Source organism: Pyrus communis, chromosome 10, assembly GCF_963583255.1.
Source record: "Pyrus communis chromosome 10, drPyrComm1.1, whole genome shotgun sequence".
Taxonomy (NCBI): domain Eukaryota; kingdom Viridiplantae; phylum Streptophyta; class Magnoliopsida; order Rosales; family Rosaceae; genus Pyrus; species Pyrus communis.
Window position 1 is genome coordinate 4,292,112 of NC_084812.1, and position 22,243 is coordinate 4,314,354.

At 39.2% G+C, this 22,243-nt stretch overlaps 1 protein-coding gene and 2 pseudogenes across 1 annotated transcript; 2 read left to right on the top strand and 1 right to left on the bottom strand.

Moving 5' to 3' along the window:
- Positions 1–4,546: 4,546 nt before the first annotated feature.
- On the top strand, positions 4,547–5,302 carry LOC137746995 (homeobox protein knotted-1-like 3; the record flags this gene model as incomplete). The annotated part of the gene is made up of 1 exon (XM_068486995.1): positions 4,547–5,302. A coding segment is annotated over exon 1 (756 nt), but the record flags the coding sequence as incomplete, so codon positions are not given.
- Position 5,303: 1 nt separating this feature from the next.
- On the top strand, positions 5,304–5,827 carry LOC137746996 (protein STRICTOSIDINE SYNTHASE-LIKE 3-like; annotated as a pseudogene).
- Positions 5,828–12,973: 7,146 nt separating this feature from the next.
- On the bottom strand, positions 12,974–19,888 carry LOC137748925 (putative disease resistance protein RGA3; annotated as a pseudogene).
- Positions 19,889–22,243: the final 2,355 nt, after the last annotated feature.

Here is a 22,243-nt window from a genome sequence, read left to right on the forward strand (position 1 = left end):
TCCACACAACCATTATTCAAGATCAAGCCCCGACGGCCCTTGAAGAAAGTTCATCGTTCATCATCCGTTCATTCAAGATCAAGCCCAAAAGCCCTTGAAGAAATCCACACAACCATTATTCAAGATCAAGCCCCGACGACCCTTGAAGAAAGTGTTCATCATCCGTTCATCCTGAGATCAAGCCCCAACGGCCATTTGGATCAACAGCTCATCCACAAACCTACACCCTACGAAGATAGAATCAGAGGATCAAATTACAAAGAGATTGTAACCCCAAAATCATTAAACATAAAATATATTTTGTACGCGTTATTCTTGTCTCTTGTTTTCAGGAATTTTTCGTGTTTACAAATTTAGCACGCCCGGTGGGACAATCTCTACCTCTCATCTCTGTCTCCGTTCAAGATATTCAAGCAGAGTCCATGGCTTCAAACAAAGAACAAGTCATGACTATCGACACTACCTCCATTGAAAAACAGCTGGTTCAGATGAAGGAAACAATTGCAAGGCTGATAAAGACTGCAGAGGAGAAAAACTTGCAAACCGCCGGACTCATCAACCGTCTGGAGGCGCAACATGGTGTCATAGTGAAACCAAGCTCTCTTCCAACTAAGAGAACCGAAGAAGGCTTCAACCTAAATGCCTACGAACTCATGTCAAAGGCTAGGCATGACTTTGCTTCCTCTTCAAATCTTGGAAAGAAGGTTTCAAACACCGTCAACGACAAAGATCGCGACCTCACCGAGACTCAAAAGAAGTTGAAGGAGCATGATTATGGAGTTGACAACAACAAGGCTGGACTTGGCTTCACACCAAATGCACCCGTGAAGATTTCAAGCAAAGTGAAGAAAGCTAGCGCTCAACACATCAGCGTGAGCATTGAACAAGACCAAGAAGAGCCTAAACCCTCCCCTCGGACGTCGGTCTTCTATAGGATGAGCCATTCAAGCTCCAGAACTTCAGTGCTTAATCGCATTGGTGGTCAAGACCGAACCCCTGTCTTCAAGAGGCTTAACGCGCCGACATCCCGAAGCTCTGTTTTTGAAAGGTTGTTAAAACCTAAGAAACAAAGCAACACAGCTATCTCTCCTCTGCGACGATCAGCTTCAGAAAGATTTGAAGATAATGGTAAGCCTTTTGGAAAGAGGAAGACAACACCAAAGGAAGAAAAGCTCGATGGGTTAGGAGACAAAGACAACGCTCGAAGCTTGATTCCTTCAAGGATGGAGCGCCAAGCAATCCTAGAGGTCGACACAAAAGGACCACTGAAGGTAAGGAGGCGCATCATCGTCCACACTGGCAAATCTTCATGCCAACAAACCCAAGAGAACGGCACTGAAGAGGAGATCCAAGATGTTTTCTACATCACGGTTCAAGAAGGTAAAGAAGACGAAAGCCCGAGGAAATACTCAGAGTCCCTACTCTCCGACCCTGATCCAAGCGGCAGTACAACCATGCAAGTCATGACCACTGGAGCAACTTCAATCGAGGAGCAGCTAGCTCAGATGAATGAAGCAATCGCAAAGCTCACACGGACTGTGGAAGAGAAGGACTTGCAGATTGCCGCACTTATCAACCAACTAGATGCGCTGCCCGACATGAAAGTCGACCCAAATATTGGCCTATTAAAGAAAGAAGACGATGAAGAAGAGGAGCCACCAGTGGAGAAAGTTGAAGAGAAGCCGAAGCTAGACCAAGCAACGGCATTCATGGGATCTCTCTCTATCCAGCAGCTACAGGAGATGATCGCAAACACTATCAAGACACAGTACGAAGGAAGCTCGCATGACTCCGTACTGTACTCAAAGCCTTACTCCAAGAAGATTGATGCTTTGAAGATGCCAAGGGGTTATCAGCCCCCAAAATTCATGCAGTTCGATGGAAAAGGCAACCCGAAGCAACATGTCGCCCATTTCGTTGAAACTTGCAACAATGCTGGGACAGAGGGAGACTACCTCGTCAAACAGTTCGTGCGTTCGCTGAAAAGTAACGCTTTTGACTGGTACACTGACCTCGAACCTGAGTCTATCAACAGTTGGGACCAGCTAGAAAGGGAATTCCTCAACCGTTTCTACAGCACTCGTCGTACTGTAAGCATGCTAGAGCTGACCAGTACGAAACAGTGGAGAGATGAACCTGTCATCGACTACATAAATAGATGGCGTTCATTAAGCCTGGATTGCAAAGATCGACTTTCTGAAACCTCCGCCATCGAGATGTGCGTTCAAGGCATGCAGTGGGGACTACACTACATCCTTCAAGGCATCAAACCACGAACATTTGAGGAGTTAGCCACCCGCGCCCATGATATGGAGTTAAGCATCACCCGTCATGGGAAGAAAGAACAGATCGCCGACTACAAGAATGACAAAGTTTTGGGGCCCAAGGTGGATAAGGCTGCGTGGAAACCCACCAAGGAAGCAATGACGCTCAACACAACTCCAGTCAAAACCCATACACGAGGCAAGGCGATTCAAACCGAAGCTTTTCGTGATCAAGAGATACGTAGACGCACTTTGAAGGAGCTTGAGGAGAAGACTTATCCATTCCCCGACTCTGACGTGGTTGCCATGTTGAAAGACTTGCTTGACAAAAAGGTGATCGACCTACCTGAGTGCAAACGGCCAGAAGATATGAACCGTACTGATAGTCCAAAGTACTGTAAATTCCACCGCTTCATTAGTCATCCGACGGAAAAGTGCTTTGTGCTAAAAGATCTCATCATGAAGTTGGCTCAGAAAGGGATCATCGAGCTAGATCTTAATGATGTGGTGAAGTCAGACTATACCACCATCACTTCTGGCTCTTTGAACTCAAAATCTTCACCTCAACCGCCGGGGGCATGCTCCAAAACCATGTCAGTCAAGTCAAGTGAAGTTGAAGGATGGACTTATGTCACTCCAAAGAAAATGCACAAGAAACATAGGTCTTCTCCACAAGTTCACCAATCGGAAAGGGGGCAAAGCAGCTACCGTCAACCTTCAAAGCTACATGAAAATGTTGAGGATGATGAAATTATGACACAAAGATCGTCCGTTGCCATCACGATGCGCGATTTCTTCCCAGAAGACTTCTTCAATCACTCGGTCAAGACTCCTTGCTATGAAGATTGCAAGGAATGCCTCTCTAAGATCGTTTGACAAATTCAAAAAACGCTCCTCGTTCGCACGAGCCTAAAAGGCGACAACCAAAAGCTCCTCGTTCGCACGAGCCTAAAAGGCGACAACCAAAGCTCCTCGTCCGCACGAGCCTAAAAGGTGACAACAAACGCTCCTGGCCCGCAAGAGCATAAACTGTGTACGGCAAAATCATCATCAAAACCATCACTCATTTGAACTACGTTATGACTTGATCTCTTCTTTGGAAGAGTACGTAGGCAACTTGAAACTTCAAAACTTCAAGTACAGTCACATCAAAATAAATAAATAAATGTTTCATTAAAGAAAGTCAATTTTATACATATGTTACTATATATATATTCTCTATTCAAAAAAAAAAATTGCAATTTTCTTTGTATAAAAAAAATAAAATTATAGTTTCTTCCCAATTACAAAAAAAAAAAAAAAAAAAAAAAAAAAATAATAATAATAATAATAATAATAATATTGCAAAATATATATATATATATATATATATGTATGTGTATATATATATTCTCGGCCCAAACAACTGGAATGGCCTCTTGGAGGCCTCTTGGACCCTCTAAACCTTAAGGCCCGTGACAAAATATCCACCAAATCAAATGGAGTGCACCACAGCTCAAGGCCTCAAGAATTCAGAAAGAGAGCTTATTCTCACCACTGTCTTCATCAAGCTCCCTCCACGTTGGCGCAATCAATCTCGCCAACACAACATCATCATCAGCCGCATCAGTCTCTCTCTTCAATCCCCACAGCACCAAGAAGCCGCTCAAGTTTTTGATCTATGCCGCACAAGTTGGATCGACGTCCTCTGTCCTAAAACCCTAACCCCCAAAGAAGCCTCCGCTACAATGGCGACCATGCTCAAACTTCCAGCCGCCAGTTGTGCGATTCTTCCTCCTCTACGGCCGCCCCCGCCAAGGAGCAGCAGCCAACCGCGCCGGGAGCTCTCTTCGAAGAAAAGCCCCAATCTGCCAACGATGCTTGGAGGAAGCTCCACTCGGATCCTTTGCTTATGATCCGGCAGCGCGAGCAGGAAGCCCTTTCGCGTATTAAAAACAATCCTGTCCAGATGGCCATGATTCGCAAATCTGTAGATGCAAAGAAGCCCTCGGAGCAAGAAGATGACAAGAAGGAATCTCGGAAGAAGCGCCATCACACCTCCAGCACCGCCCGCCAACGGAGGTCCGATTCGCGCGATGGAACAACGCCAACGCCGAGAAATTCAACCAGCACCGGAGGGCCCAGCAAGAAAACGAGGACAATTTTGGAGTCGCAAATTATGCCGGGGACGGCGCTCTCTCTCTTTGTCGATCTTCCTCTCTCTCTCGCTGCTGTTAATTTATACCAGCTCAATTAGCATCTAATCACCAAAAGATACAGTAATCAAGAAGAAGAAGAAAACGATGGAGGGACAGCAATCATGGCGGCCCAGGCTCTCGTTCAGGAACGCCACCATAATGATGTGTTTGTTCAACCTGATCACGGCGCTTCTACTGCTTCAGGGCTTTCTCTCCTCCGCTACTTCTCGCTCCAAACTCTCCGCCTCTCGCCTCAATTCAGCTGCACTTAGGTATGTAAGAGAATCTGAAGAAATTCGTTTTGCTATGCAACCCATGGAACTGATAAAAAGAGTGAAAGACGAGCTGGAGTGCGAGAGCGCGAGGTTCAAGGCCGACAGCGTGGGACATCCGCTGTATGAGCAGTTTGTGTCGGCGCACGTGTCGTGCTTGAGGATCGCGACGCCGGTCGATCAGCTGCCGAGGATCGACGAGAAGCTCGTGCAGTCGCAGCGCGTGGACGACAACTACTCGGCGCTCCGAGCCAATGGGGATGTTGGAGTCATGGATGAGAAAGAACTTGATTTGTTCATGACGAATTATGTTCTTTTGCTTTGTTCCTTCAAAGAACAACTGCAGCAGCATGTCCGAGTTCACGCCATGGAAGCAGTGATGGCGTGTTGGGAGCTTGATCAGTCTCTGCAAAGCTTAACAGGTGTATCCACGGGTGAAGGAACGGGTGCTACCATGTCCGATGATGATGACCAGGTAGATAGCGACATCAACTCCTATGATGGAAGTCTGGACGGGCCAGACACCATGGGATTTGGCCCTCTTGTTCCGACTGAAAGTGAGAGGTCCTTAATGGAGCGCGTAAGGCAGGAACTTCATGCAATTGGTTTTCTCCGGGGAGGACACTGGGAGGGTTCTAAAATACAACCCAACCACAAAGGAAACAACTGTTCTTCAGAGGAATATCCGATTTCCAAATGATCTGTCCCTGAGCAAGGATGGTTCCTTCTTTCTCTTTTGTGAAGGAGCCGTGGGCAAATTACGCAAGTACTGGTTGAAAAGTGAAAAAAGCAGGAACTTCAGAAGTATTTGCGGTGCTGCCGGGATTTCCAGACAATGTCAGAACTAACGAAAATGGTGAATTTTGGGTGGCACTCCACTGCCGCCGGAATTTGTACACTCATCTTTGTGCTGCATTCCCACGATTAAAGAAATTCTTACTCAAGCTTCCAGTTCCATCACGGATTCAGTTCCTGCTTCACATTGGAGGCCGACTGCATGCAGTGGTTGTGAAATACAGCCCAAAGGGTAAGATTTTGCAAATATTGGAAGATAGCGATGGGGAGTTTGTTGGCTGTGCTCAGTGGCTGTGATCTACTCTCTGCTCATCACCTAGCGCCGCTGCAATTCCTCCACTTCAGGCTTGACGCCTTGCACTACCTCGAGCTCGTCACCCTGGCCACCATGATCAAAATCAACGAAGAGCTTCAGTGACCGCTGTCAAACGACTAGCCGATCGTGAAGCTCGACGCCTTACACTCTGCTTCAAGCTCTGGCTGCTTATGCACTTCCGCCATGGCTGCTGCCTGTGAATGTGATTAACAAAAACAAAGTTTGTCAACTCACATCTGCTTGCCTCTGCTGCTGCCTGTGAATGTGATTAACAAAAACAAAGTTTGTCAACTCACATCTGCTTGCCTCTGCTGCTGCCTTTGAATGTGATTGACAAAATCAAAGTTTGGCAACTCACACCCAAAGACTTTCTCCGTCTCTTACCTCATACTACTCCAAGCTCCTCTGCATTTCCTCCCTGCACCATGTGGGGAATATATATATATATAAAATATTATTAAAAAAAAAAAAAAAAAAGATCTATCTTGGTGGATCAGTACCACCGAAAGCAAAGAAAAAAAATATAATAAAAAAAAAAAGATCTATCTTGGTGGATCAGTACCACCGAAAGCAAAGAAAAAAAATATAATAATAAAAAAAAAGATCTATCTTGGTGGATCAGTACCACCGAAAGTAATAAAAAAAAAAAAAAAAAGGATCTTGGTGCACCGGCACCATGTGAAAAATATATATATATATATATATATATATATATATATATATATATGCGCTCTATTTAGCACATTACGCAAAATAAAATAAAGTTTATTTATTGATATCTCTGATAAATTACAGATATGTGCTTACACATGAAGAAAAGAAAAAAAAAAAAAAAAAAAAAAAAAAAAAGAAATACAAGATTGGAGCTTTCACAAAGGATGTCCACGTGAAGCCCCATTATTTGGCAAAACTCTCGGAGCGGAAGGCATCGGAGCTAGATCATTCGAGGCCATAATACTTGGTGGAACGCTAGATGACCCAGGAAAAATGTGCCTCTGGAGGAAAGCCGCAAACCTTTGACGGTCACTTTGGATTCGACCTTCAGATTCTTGCAGCTCATCAAGCTTCCTCTTCATGCCCGACGAATAGTTATTTGCAAGCACGTGCAAACTTCTATTCTCGTACTTAAGCTGTTTGATCTCCTGCTTAAGATTTTCCACCTCTGCCATCAATGATTCCACCTGACGGGACCGAGCAAGTAGGCGTTGGCCCATGTTGGACACAGAGCCTGCACACTGAACGCTGAGAGCGAGGGACTCTTGAACGGCCAACTCATCGGACCGTCCTGACAGCAGCCTACTATCTTTTGGAGTGAGGAGGTTCCTAGCTACTATTGTAGCTGTTGTGGCGTCCTGCATCACGGAGTCTTCACCTGTAAGAGGACCGTTAGAAGATAAAAAAGAAGGGCGCCATACATTACCTTGACCGGGTGCAACCGGATCGCTGCTGAGACTCAAATCTAAGCAAAGGTTCGATGAGTTAGTCATTTTTTCAAAGGTGTTCAGAGAGAATGGGTGGATGAAGATAATTCTCAAAAGGCCGGAGACGATTTTCAAGAATGGGCAATTTTCAGAGTGTGTATGTTGGAGTGATCGATACCTCTGTAAAAAGCCAAGCGACACGACCACCGATTCAAAAATCCGGATTTTCCTGCGTGAAGTTCGGCGACGCGTTCGCGGCTTTTCAGAAAATGCGTTCAACTTTGTCAAAAGATATCTGACAAAGTCGAGAACACGTGGAGGCCATCATCGCAACTACACGTCTTTAGCCGACAAGCGCAAAGTTCGGCGACGCTTTCTCTGCTTTTCAGAAAACGCGTGCAACTTTGTCAAACGTGGCGCTCGTTCAGAAATCGAAGAGGCGTCGTTCAGAAATCGAAGAGGCGTCGTTCAGATATCGAAGAGACGTTTGTCGACAAGGGTAAAAGAACGGTACCACCACTTGCTATTAAGAAATCCCTATATGTGTCGACCTTCGTCTCTTATGGCAAGGCAGACCTGAAGAAAATGCCCAACTCTTCCTCACCTCTGAGGGCGCACTCCCAGCAAAGCCTCTCGAAATACACAATTCTTCTTCTTCCTTTGAGAAAACCTATTCAACCTTTGAAGATACCAGATGCTTGGAGTACAGATGACCCAGGAGGAAACGATAGATTGAAGCATGTGCTGATTCATTCACCGCTTCTTCAAAAGCAAAGGTATCTCATATCATCAAGGGCGAAAGCAAAGGTATCTCATATCATGCTTTTTCCCTATCTTTTCCTTTGCCCTTGTTCTCACCTGCCAAGACAAGGACAGAGAAAGCAATATGTCGGAACCTCCACTCAAACCAGTTGTCACCAAGAAGTGAAGCACCATTTAAATGCAAAGGTTGCATTCAACTCCTGCATCGGAGGACAAATACTACAAGAGAAGATGCTAAACCTGCATAAGGAAATACCACTTCTGCAAAGGGGAGCAAGTAAGGCAAGTGAAAATGATACATCGAAGCATGTGGAGACAAGCACAACAAATATATGTGTTGATTCATTCGCTGCTTCTTCGAAAGCAAAGGTATCTCATATCATGCTTTTTCCCTGTCTTTTCCTTTGTCCTTGTTCTTACTCGCATGGCAAAGTGAAAGAAGCAATCAGCCGGCACTTGGAGTCAGTCTTCCGATCTGGAACCGACTACCTGGAATCTATTCCTGATTGCTTACCTAGTATTGCTCTCGAGTAGTCATCTTCAACGGTTGATACACTGCCAGAGAAGGGACAAGGAAACTTCAATCTTTCCGATTCGTATTCAATACGAATTGGAAAGATTGAACAAAGAAACAGGTCAGCACCTCCACTTCGTACTTGCCTGCCATATCCTGAAACCGCTCATAGACCTTCGGGGGGAGACCAAAAGAATCCTGCTGCCCAGTTCAAGAGTAGCACAAAGGAAAATCAACGAGCGGAGGAGACCAGAAGAATCCTCCAGCCCAGTTCAAGATCAAGCCTCAATGGCCCTTGAAGAAATCACAAGTCCGATTCAAAATCAAGTGTTCACCACCCTTGAATCAAATTCAACTCCAGATAAAAGGAGTAAGTTCAGACCTTCGGAGGAGACCAAAAGAATCTTCCAGCCCAGTTCAAGATTAAGCTTGTGGAAAATCAACGATTGGAGGAAACCAGAAAATCTTCCAGTCGAACTCAAGATCAAGCCTCGATGGCCCTTGAAGAAATTTCCAGCTCAATTCAAGATCAAGCCTCGACGGCCCTTGGGTTGACATCTACATTAAGGGACTTCAAAACGCATCTTCTACACGTGACAAGCACATGTCTACGACGCGCCTTGAAGTGGGGGCATTTGTGGACATCGAAATTTCGGTGAAATGAATGTTGACCAATAATTAAAATTTCAACACTCACGTGTCACATAAATTTTACATGTAGCGTGTGACTCAATGAAAAATCGAAATAAATTGGAAAAGTCATCAAATAGGACACGTGTCATTACTTGGCAGAAATGATTTATTTCATCTGATTATTTAAATCCAAAAATCAAGTTTTGAAATTCTATAAATAGGAAGCCAAGGCATTCATTTAGGGGGAGAAAGAAATGAAGAAAGAAAGAAAAAGAAGGAAAAGAAAAAGGAGAAGAGAAAGAAAGAAGGGAATTTACATCACACCAAAACCTTGAAGCCTTGAAACTCTAAAGCTCTCAAGCAAAATCCCGAAGGATCAAGAAAACACTCTTCGTTCTTCGTCAAACCCTCCTTCAAGGTCAAGCCCCAACGGCCCTTGAAGAACTCCAACTGACTCAAGATCAAGCCCCGACGGCCCCTTGAAGAAAGTGTTCATCATCCGTTCGTCCTAAGATCAAGCCCCAACGACCCTTTGGATCAACAACCTCAACAAATTCACACATCCAATCAGTCTTCAAGATTAGGCCCAAAAGCCCTTGAAGATCCGCTCATCCATCAACCCTCAAGATCAAGCCCCGACGGCCCCTTGAAGAAATCCATACACCCAGTCTTCAAGATTAGGCCCAAAAGCCCTTGAAGATCCGCTCATCCATCAACCTTCAAGATCAAGCCCAAAAGCCCTTGAAGAAATCCACACAACCATTATTCAAGATCAAGCCCCGACGGCCCTTGAAGAAAGTTCATCGTTCATCATCCGTTCATTCAAGATCAAGCCCAAAAGCCCTTGAAGAAATCCACACAACCATTATTCAAGATCAAGCCCCGACGGCCCTTGAAGAAAGTTCATCGTTCATCATCCGTTCATTCAAGATCAAGCCCAAAAGCCCTTGAAGAAATCCACACAACCATTATTCAAGATCAAGCCCCGACGGCCCTTGAAGAAAGTGTTCATCATCCGTTCATCCTTAGATCAAGCCCCAACGGTCATTTGGATCAACAGCTCATCCACAAACCTACACCCTACGAAGATAGAATCAGAGGATCAAATTACAAAGAGATTGTAACCCCAAAATCATTAAACATAAAATATATTTTGTACGCGTTATTCTTGTCTCTTGTTTTCAGGAATTTTTCGTGTTTACAATGGTGTTGACGAAAATGACTATAGCTGCACGTTTTGATAGGTTAAGGGTTTAATGGTCCTGAATTTTTAGTTGAGAGATCATTACTCCAATTGAATTAAAGTTGAGGGATCATTACTATAATTTCTTCAAAATTAAATATATATATATATATATATATATATATATATATATATATATATATAAAGTAAGTTCATTTGTACAATGCATACACGATATAGAGATTCAAATTATATTCGTATGCGTTCTTCGGTGCTAACTAGAGTTATTAGATAAATAATATGCGTATTTTTTATATATTGATGACATATCACATGGTTGGCCAATGTGCTTTAAAATTTTAATTTAGCTAGCATACTCAAATAGAAGATGACAACTCTCACTTAGATTTTCTAGTAAATTACTAAAAATATCCTAAAATCTGAAGATGCTAATAAACGGTAGAAGTCAGCCTAAAAAGCTCGTACATCACAGCAAAGCAGTAAAGTTGAATTTGTGACATTGTTCTTTATGAAATGCCGGTTGAATACATAAATATCATGATGAATTAACGTAACAACCAAAATTCTCCTTTAGAGCAGCATGGGCAAGTTCATGAGCCACGGCTCTACCTACCGAAATCTTCCTCCTAACAAGTGAGACGACGGATAACTTGCTGTGCATCCAAGGCCATCTTGAGCACTTCCACCGACACCAAAATTCTATCATGCCCAGGTACGCCTCCCTAATCTTCAACCCCACCAACATAACGTCCGATTCTATATTCTAATCAAACATGAGCCTCTCACACGTTGTCCCCACAATTTCCCTGACCCTGCCTTCCTCAATTTCCCTCCAATAATGTTAGATGGACATCAACATTCAGGTATAATGTATAAGCTGTAGTTTCATCATCCTTCCAACATTTAATATTTTATAGTGTGTTTGTTGAACTGAATCATCTTATACTATATTAGTTTCAAGATTAAGTTAAACTGATTTAGAATAAAATAAATTGAATTCTTCTAGTATTTAATACAGTGTTAAAATAAAAATCAGAATAATTAACAAAATGAGAAATGAAAAACCAGTTACTTTGCTCTGGAATCCGCACAAACTTTTTTCTCAAATAATTAAGAAAATGTGGATAAGAAGATGAGAGAAACATATCAGATGATAAGACCCTTATAATTGATGCCACTTTACAGCTGTGAACTTAATTTGCTGAGACTGACACCTTTTCCAGAGTCATGATGACAGAACATGGCGTAAAAAGACCACAAGTTTAAATCTACCTCGACAACTTTACACATGGTGGAGACCCGCCTTTAATAAAGTGAAATGATTGAACTGAAAATTAGAGATATTTATACAAAAAAATAACCTCATCGGTACGTCAAAAGTGTATATACAATAAGAAGGTTCAAATAAAATACGTATGTGTTCTTCAATGCTAACGAAAATCATCGGATAAAAAAAACCCTCTTAAGTAATTGTAGATGATCGGCATTCACGGAACGAGTATACAGATTCTACATATGTCATTAGGTTTGCAAGTTGATCACTACAGTACTTTCAGTAATATCTTGTTTAGAATTTGTTTGGATTTGCAAATCTCTATTTTCTAAGGTAGAGTATTTTTCCAACACTACTTTGCTTGTAATTGCTGTAATGAGATGAGTTGTTTAGTTTTCATGAGGAAGGTTCTAATGAATCCTTTATATAGCTATAGGACCCAATCCCACATCAATCATGTTATGGGTGGCACCATTGTGTTTAAGCAAGTTCATGGGGCAGGTTCTAATGAATCCTATATTTAGGTATTTTTTTCACGACCTTTCCGCAACAAATTATGCGCGACGAAGATTGCGTCTCTTCAACATTTATGCAACAAAATTTCTCTTTGCGTGACCAAATATTTTTTGTTGAAAACTATTAAATGTAGTAATTTGGGTGTCACGATTGTGTTCAGGAATCAATAATGTTGGGGTTGGGAAGAAAGGAAGGATTTGTATACTCAAGGTAAGGGATCAATTGATCGCCGTCATATCATACATCTCGATGTATGTATTGATATAGTAACAAAGAAGTCGAACGAAATGCCTAAGGTAGAACTCATAAGTAATTTGAAGTTCAATAGGAATCGAGAAATCTCAACATTTATTAATTGAATAAATATAAAATTAATAATGGTAGGAATATCACATATTTAAATAATACTTTATAAACTATATGATATGGTTGTTTAATGATTGAGTTATTACTTAATTGTTATTAACTTGCTTATTTTTTATTAGTGACACATTACATGGTTTGCAAATATGGTCTAAAATATGAGCAAATTATGGAAATTGTCAAGAGCAAAATGATGCAAGTGTACAACAACCTCAATCAATGTTTAGTTCATTCAAATTTCAAAAATGAAGTTTTAACAAAAAGTTTATAGTACAGTTCATTTTATAAAAAAATCATATTTTTATACTAAAAAGTCAATTTTATTACTATTTACTTTACATTTTATTTTGTTCATATCGTTAAAATTCAAAGTTTTCATATTCTTTTCATTAATTTTATTTTTCAAAAATTATGAATTAAAAATACAAACAAAATTGATTCTTCTAACCATAAAATTATTGGATTAGTTTTTATTATATTGTTTCTACATCACATACAAGTCAACAACTTAATGAGAATTGGGGGCTGCCACCTTTTAATAGAACCATAAACCTAAAGACCATTGTAGGATATTCCATTGTCCTCAAACAGGCTGCTCTGCTCAGTGCTCATTGTGTTCTTGAAAATTCCAAAAAAGCTCAAAATAAAGTTTTATTTAGAGATCTTTGAAGATTACTTATTTTATTTTTAATATCTAATTTTAAAAAATTGAAATGATAATCTAATGGGCAAATTACGAGCAATTACAGTTTTTTGAAAACTAAAAAACCAAAATCAAGCCACTATAATCGAAAACAAGTTAGGATGCCGAAAGACTTAACCTTGTTAATGTTTATTGTTGCGAGTAACGTTACACTTGACAACTTTCTTTCCGGTATAAAACTTGAAGCAAATAGGATGAGGGCAATATCTTGCACAACTTCTTGACAGATACTACTCCCCGATGCACAGATTTTTCTTTAAAGTTGAAAACCATGAATATCCGACCGTGCTGGATCGTTGAGGCGCCGAATGGCTCAAATCACCGTTATACTAATCAAGGAATATGTTCAGTTAATACTTAATACAGCAGAAAACAGAAAGTGAGCAAAGAGAATTGAACAAATTATAGATGGATAGTTGAATTGGAGAAAAAAATTACCTGTGATTTTTGGAATGTGAGATATCTTTGGCCATTCCGGGCCGCTGTCCTTGGTGCATCTTTCACCGAGACGAGGACAATTATAAATAGCTAGCACATGTAGTTTGGTTAGGCGTTGCATAGCTTCTACCGTAGGCAGATACAGCAGGTTCGCACAATTCCAAATTTCCAACCGGGTTAGAGATGTAAAGTTACCCAACCACTCTGGAAGAGCCTCCACACCATGGAACCACAAAATGGACAAAGATGTTAGAGAAGTCAAGTGTTGAATTTGTTGAGGCAGAGATTTGAGCTTAGGCCACCCGTACACTTCTAATTCTTCAAGCTGTGATGGAACCTGAAAATCAGGGAAAGAATCGAGCTCCCCCCAAAACGCACCGATTTCCAACCGTTTCAAGTGAGAGAGAGTGTGTAGCCCCAAGTCCTGCTGCTGCTGCTGGAGAGTAGCGCTAGTCGTCGACTGTAGATTTTCCGACTCCTCAAGAGACGTACATTCTACAAGAACCAATTTGCGGAGTAAGGACAAACTGTGCATTGAAGTGCTGCATCTTAGCTTTGGGCAAGTGCGTAATTCCAATTTGTGGAGTAAAGACAGACTGTGAATTGAAATGCATCTTAGCTCTGGGCAATCCTCTATTCTCAACTCCTCAAGAGATTGGGATTGTGAAATTGGGAAGGATTTTAGTTTGGGGCATTGCTCAATGGAAATCCTTCGAAGATTCGCCCAGTATCCCACTGGTGGGACCGCTTCACATTCTCTCCAACAGATTAACTCAATCTCTGTTAAATTAATGAGCAATGAATCACTCATCATCTATGATGGAAATTTAGTACCCTTGAATCCGTCAATCATCAAGCTTTCTAAGTTGGGGTGCGGTTGGAGTCCTTCGAGAATATCCTGGTCAAGATGTCCTTCGAGAATATCGTGGTCAAAATCCGCATAAGGTTCCAACTCCTAGTATAATTCCAATTTTCTTATGTTTGCTTTCCCCACTAAATTTGATTTTACTGCTTCTTCCTTATCTCTCACAAATTGCAATGCTCTAATAGCTAGTTTTCCTTTCAATTCATTTAACCCGCCCAACTCATCAAGTCTGTGACGCCCATCCTTATCCAAAATAAAGCCAGGTAGCGTTTGTAAATGAGTCCATTTTTTCATCCCAAATGGAAATTCCATTGGCTCATCCAAATAAACATGTCTCAAGTTGATCAAATTTTCCATTTCCGTAGGAAACGTCTTAAGATCGAATGTGCTTGACATTCTTAATGTCTGAAGATTATAGAGCTTGCCAATAGATTTGGGGAGTTTGTGTATTCCTGTCCAGGAAATGTTGAGATACCTCAAGCGTTTCAACTTTCCAATTGAACTTGGCAACTCCTCAATTCTAATGTGGGATAAATTCAACATCCGTAAACCTATAAACCTTTCAAACATGTTACTGAGGACCTCACAATCGACAAACCAATGCAATCCCCAAATACTCCATTTTGTAATTCTTTGTGTCCGGGACTGAATCTCACATTCATCATCATCCATCTGATCCGTGTCTTGCATCAAGCTTTCAAATTTGAATACTTCCTCTGCAAGATCATGCACAAGATCGTGCATCTTGCATTTCATAATATTGTCACACTTATCTTCTCTAGCATCTTGAAATAAGGAGTTTTGCAATAAAATATTAAAATATTCATTGCCTATGTCCTCCATACTCATGGTGCAAGAAGAAAGGAGATATCCTTGAGCCATCCAAAGCTGGACCAAGTCATCCCGTTCAATTTCAATATCTTTTTCGAAAATTGAACAATATGCAAAACATTGTTTCAAGGATGGAGGCGTCAAACAATCAAAACTTAACTTCAAAACCGACATGATTGTATCCTCTGTGTTTGGTACTTGCCATATCTCACTTTCTGAAATTGACAACCATTCACTTGTTGTATGTTTAGAACGCATCACGCTTCCTAATACCTGTTAACACACAAGTTAATAGTTTAAGTGAATCTCAACTTTGTTTTCACTCGATGTTTGTGTTAAAAGATGTACCTAAATATATTTAAAAAGTATCTAAATGTTTATACCGAAATGTATGTTAATGTACCTAAATATATGTAGCGAAATACTATAATGAATTAAAAATGATTTAATGTACTTAAATGAAGAACACAAAGTACATCAATTATACTATTGAAAATAAAATTCGTAGACAAGACGTCTATATCAAAATGTATTACGATGAATCAAACGAAAAATAGAATTAAATGCAATACTATATGTGAACACATGGTATTATTATTATTGGAAGAAAAAGAGTAATAAAACTGCAAAATATAAATCATATATGAGGTAAATGCATTTGGACTTGGACATTGAGTAAGCGACTAGAATTAGATTATAATCTTACACAAGGTATTAATATAAGAGTAATTTTATTCAAGGATTAAAATTAAGTTTAATAGAGTTGTTTAAACTTAGACCCCAACAACTTATGTTTTCCAAACATAAACCATACCACAAGAGTCCGAATTTGCTCATCACCCTTACTAGATGGTAAAGCTTTATCACCCTTCTTGGAGCATCTCTAATAGAAGTCTTTATTTAGGGACTCCCAATACCACTTTTGAGAAATCATTTAAGGACTTAAAGGGAATCTTTGTGTCCCTAAAGGAATATTGCCCCAATAGGATAGTTTTTTTAGTAGAATCCCTAAATTTGAAGTGTTTTTATGATTTTAAGTGATAATTTGATTAGATGCACATTTTTTTATGTTAATATTTTTTTTAATTAATTAAAAGTTTTAAAATCTTCAATCAAGATTGTGAGTCCCGTTTTTCATTCAATGTGCACATTTTTTTTTGTTTATGTTAACATTTTTAATTAATTAAAAAGTATTAAAATTAAAAGCATTAAAAGCTTCAATCAAATTGTGGACTCTATTTTCCACTTAAAGTTATCCCTATACAGTCCCTATATGTAAGGACATGCATTATGTATTTGATGAGTCCCTATACTTTAGGGACTCATTTTTTTATCCTATACTTTAGGGACTCACTTTTCGATCCATTAAAGATTCATTTTGTTCCTATACTACTCATTTTATGCGCTAATTGACCCTATTTAGGAACTCCACTAAAGATACTCTTAGAACACGCCACATATTCGTGGCTTAACCATGATTAATTAGGGAAAAAGATCCTCTCCGAATCTCTTCCACTAAAGCCAGCGGATCAAGTGATCCGGGCTCTTAAAATTTGAACAAACAGCTAAAATTATTGTAGCTTTTAAAATGGACCTTTGCTTTTAGCTGTTTAATCAAAATTTAAGGATCCAGATTATTGATCTGCGGATTTTGATGGAAGAGATCCGGAGATTATCTCTTTTCATTAATTAGAACTCATCACTGCAGTGTTGAAAGAGGAGAAAGTAGCCGACGTTTTGATATGAAATTGAGGTTCCTACAACTTTTTGATGGAAAAAAGAGAGAGAGAGGAGGAGAGGAAAGTGAGAAATTTTCATGTGAAAACTATTAAAGAAAATTAGTTACTAGCTGTAGGATATCATCTAACGGCCACGAACAAATTGGTCCGAGGTGAAGGTTCCGAAGAGGACCCGAGCCCATGGACACAGATCTTAAGATTTGATGGCAACAAATTTGGAAGGCATTGTAATTTACTTATTAAGTTATTATTTTATATGTATAAAAAAATAAACTAATTAATTATTGTTTAGTCATGATCATGTGACGTGTGCGAAAAAAGATGGTAACACTCACCACTGAATAGGGTGGTGCCACAACATTCTATAAACATTTCTCTACCACACACATATTATTAGTCTACCGTTATTCAATTTTAACTTGATAGCGCATTAAGAATCTATCTATCAGTCCTCATACTGTTTTGTTAGTTATATTTGGCCGTCAAATTTCGTAAACATAAAACAATACATAAATTAGTTTTAAAAAACAATAGGTTCATTTTTTTCACAAAAAATTAAAGAATAGGTAGATTATATGCGTAAAAATAAAATTGCAGAAACATTATATTCGTAAAAAAAAAAAAAAAAAAAAAACAATTGGTAAATTATTTTCATAAAAAAACAAAAAAAAGGTAATTTTTTTTTTTATAAAATATAAACAATAGATAAAGTAATATCCATGTACAAGAAATAGTAGATGCATCACCTTCATTAAATTAAAGGGTTAAGTACGTAGAACCACCTAATTTTTAGAGGTAATTCTAAATTGGTTTCAATTTTTTTAAATATTTCAAATAATTACCTAATGTTTTAAAAGTTGGACATTTGTTAGGTCATTAAAGTGTCAGTAACGACATGCACAAATAAACTGAAGGGCATGCTTGGATAAAAGGTGTAGCTTTGATGATTTAGAACTCCATAGATGACGTGATAGTAAAAATTCGAACATGCACTTCAATTGATTTGTTGTCCCTATCACTTTACACTGATAAATTTACAACATAGTGTCAGTGACCTAACGGATGTCTACTTTTCAAAACCTTAGGTATTTATTTGGAATATTTTAAAAAGTTAGGACCAATTTTAAATCAACCCTAAAGGTTAGGTAGATTTTTGTACTTAACCCGAGATTAAATAGTAGGTAAATTATAGTTGAATATACATTGTTTTGTGAAACTTAACAATAGGTAAATTATTTTTATAAGAAATGAACAATAGGTAAATTATTTTTATAAAAAATGAACAATAGGTAAATTAAAATTTATTAAACAAAAAATAGTAGATACATTATCTTCACAAAATTTAAACAATAGGTAAATTATTTTTCGTAACATTCAAATAATAGTAATATTAAATTGTTTTTCGTAAATTTATTTGCAAATGTGGAATTGAGCACATCTCCCAAGGAGGAAATTCAAGTATTATTCAATTTTTTTATTGGTCATAGTCCATTAACTCTCTTTTCTAGTAAAATTGGTTTGTTAGTGACCGCATGCAGGTCATCTAACCTCACCTATTACACCTAAAAATCCCCGCACTTCCCTCTATTTCTATGTTTATGTTATATATTAAAATAGAAAGCAAAATACAAAACAGCAAGGGTGAATATGATAATATATGGATGCATACCTTTGCCACCAATGGTACACCAACACACTTTGCAGCTATGGCCCTTCCAATGTTCTCTTGGGTTGGATCTAAAGGAGGAGCACCATTTGGGAATGCTTCACTCTTTAATATGGACCAACAATCATCTACTGAGGAGCACCATTTGGCATTGTCTCTGTGATTGATGCAACTTTAGCACTGCGGGTAGTAACAAGGGCAATGCTTCGGGGAGCAGAATTGAGTCTCGACAAACAACTCATAAAATCACTCCATAATATGTCATCTTCATTCCAAACATCATCGAGTATCAGAATATACCTCTTCCCTGTCAACCTTTTTTGAGTTTATTCAGCAATGCTTCCCGACTGGTACCTCCTGTACTGTTTGAGTTAAGGGATTCTAACATCCGATTTAGAATCGAATTAACCTCAAAAGTGTTGGATACACACACCCACATCTTTTCAACAAAATGTCCACCAATAGCATCATCATTGAATATTGATCTTGCCAAAGTCGTCTTTCCGAGTCCTCCCATTCCCACAATGGCCTTAACTGAAAGGTACTCTTCCTGATTCTTGGACTCGATCAAGGTTGCAATGATATCCGACACAATCTTCTCCCTTCCAATGATCTTCTCATCGTGACCGAAGCTTGAGACGGTTTCTCTGTTCCCCATTCCTGGAGGGGTTTGATCTACTGTCATTGCAACTAAGCCAATGAAAGATGCCTCACTTTTGAGAGCCGCCAGTGACGCATTGATGCTCTTAATCTTGTGGGCCATCCTTTGTCGACATAAAATGGGATTGGAGAGCGAAAAGAAGTTAAGTACCTTCTTCTTCATGTGGTTTTGAATTTCTACTTTACGCCTGAGAACTTCTTAGTTGATGTCCTCCAATACATCATCAGCATCATGAGCTACGTCTTTCAGTTTCTTCACCCAGTCCTCCACCGCCTTGCCCCAGTGACGTGGTTGGTACGAAACACCGCCTAAGAACTCTTGAATTGCAAGTACCCATTCACGAAGCTTAGTTAGCTCTTTTTTGAATCCTCGGAAAAGACTGATTTCTTGAGCAGCAAGTGAAGCGACTGAATTTAGTATTCCCTCCATCGGAAAAGTGTAGAGAGTTTCTAACACCTTTGCAGGATCCATACTCGCCCGAGGGATGACGGAGATAAGAGGAGAGCAGAGAATACAGAAATAGCTAAAGGACACAAGAAGGGTGGAGGCTTAGAGTGTTGGAAGCTGATGAATGAAAGGTCTTGACAAATGACAATATATATAGTTCATGAAACAGTGAATAATAAAACAGGAGAAAAGATCCATTACCATTACTTGTTCTTTCAGCGAAAGGAGATGCTGATGCTTTGCTTCCGCTTATAATTAATTGCACCTTACATAAGCATAAAAGCTGCTTCCATCAACCAAGACGCAATGCTCACAGCCCCGCCAAGGTACAATACTTTGCCCAAGCATAAAGCTTGAAGCCATTCCATACACCCATTTAAAAATCGGAAGATTCCGTTTTACACCGTGAAAAACATTACTTTTTGAATAAAACTTTATCATTTTTACCTTTTTTTTTTTTTTTTTTTTTTTTTAACGAAAGATTTTTTAGATTAGATGTTAGATTCGACAGCTGATGGAGTTTGAACTCCATGTAGACATGGCTCCATAAAATGGCATCAAATGTAGTCACCAACCACTTGGTGTCTTCAATGATGTTCCTCAAACGCCAAGGGGTCTCGCAGAAACCTTTGATTGCATCAACAAGTTTAGAATCACATCCCACACAAACTTTCTTAAAACCTTTCCCTTTAGCTAACCAAAGAGCATTCCTCAAGCTAGAACTTCAGCTAAAGAGATGCTATTCTCTACCACGCTTCTTGCTCCAGCAACAATTGGAAATCCTTCTTCATTTCTGATCACAAAGTCGGCCGACGCGTCGGAGTTAATAACAGACCCATCAAAGTTGATTTTCAGCTGCCTTCTATGTGGAGGTTCATCTAAACTTTAGATTTTGTTTACTAGCCAACCTAACTTCATTGTTAGCCTGAATATAGTCATTACCCATGATTGAAGCTAACATATTAACTCTATTAGGAGAAGGTTTTTCATTCTTAAATACCACATGATTTCTATCTTTCCAAATTTACCAGCAGATTAGGAGGGCCTCACTAAGGCTAGGAAGTTTTCCTTTACCTGAAACATCACGCTTATGCAACCAATCCAACAAACCAATAGGATTACTGTCATTAAACAAATGAGCTTGATCCTCACTATCTGTATTACAGAAAGGACAGTTAGGACAAATTGAACTAATATGTTTATGTAACCTTGCCCTAGTTTTGCAATCTATTCAAGATCATTTTTTTTTTTTCAAGGAAAACTAATGAAAAGAGCTTGAAAACTTTGAGTTTTAATGATAAGGATAAAATAAAGGGTAAAGTGAATAGTATCAGGATTGACTTTTTAGTGTAAAAATGTGGTTTTTCGTTAAAGTGAACAATACTGTGAGCTTTTCGTTAAAACTCCCTTTTTTTTTTTGAAGCAAGGATTCATTACCAAGGCACTAAGGCCAGCCAAGAGCAAAGAAAGCCAGACTAGGCTAATAGACATGCAAAGATCAACAGACAGCATGAAACACGGGATTACATAAAGACGCTGCCACAAATGGCGAGCACATCGTCCCCAGAAAACATCAGCGTACAGCTAAAAAGTTTGAGCTTACGCGGGATATCCAGCTTTCACATTTTTGTTAACAATTGTTGTCTAGAGTTATTACCTCTACTACTATTTTGAATCCAAGTAGCTGATTTAACACAGAAATTTTCCATTTGCATTAAGGTCCCACAAAAGGTTTCATCAACTTCATTCTGGGGCAAGGGGATACTACAAAGGGGGGCGCAACTATTATATATGAATATTTAACAAAATAAATCAATAAATTTAATCACACATGTTCTAAATTAATTGCCAATAACGATTGACAAAGCTTGGGTTAGTTTTCTTTTGAATCCCCTGAAGATACGATTTCTTGAGTAGGAAGCGAAACCACCTTCTTTAGTGCCCCCAACATTAATAAAGCAAGGCTTTGGAACTCGATTTTGTTTCATCATTTTGTCGTTTGAAACTCAAAATTAAAGTCACCATTTTATTCCCCTGGCATTCGAATTTGATCATACTCTGCTCACTGAAACTCAAAACTCGTTACTTTACTCCTTGAAACTCAAAATTTACTTTACATTGCCTTATTTATATTTTTTATAATAAGTTCATCCATTCAAAATTTATAATTGGTGGTATACCAATTTTCCCCTTGAAATAAATGAATGGTAAAAAAGAATAAAAAGAACCATCTTCTCTCTTCATCAATCACCTCCATTAAGAATATAAGAAACAACGAAATCAATAGAACCAATGATATGGTGGCTGGAGATGGAGAGAGAAAGGGGTTGAAGAGATTAAACCCATGAATTATTTTTTTTGCTATTTTTCTTACTCTTGCCTC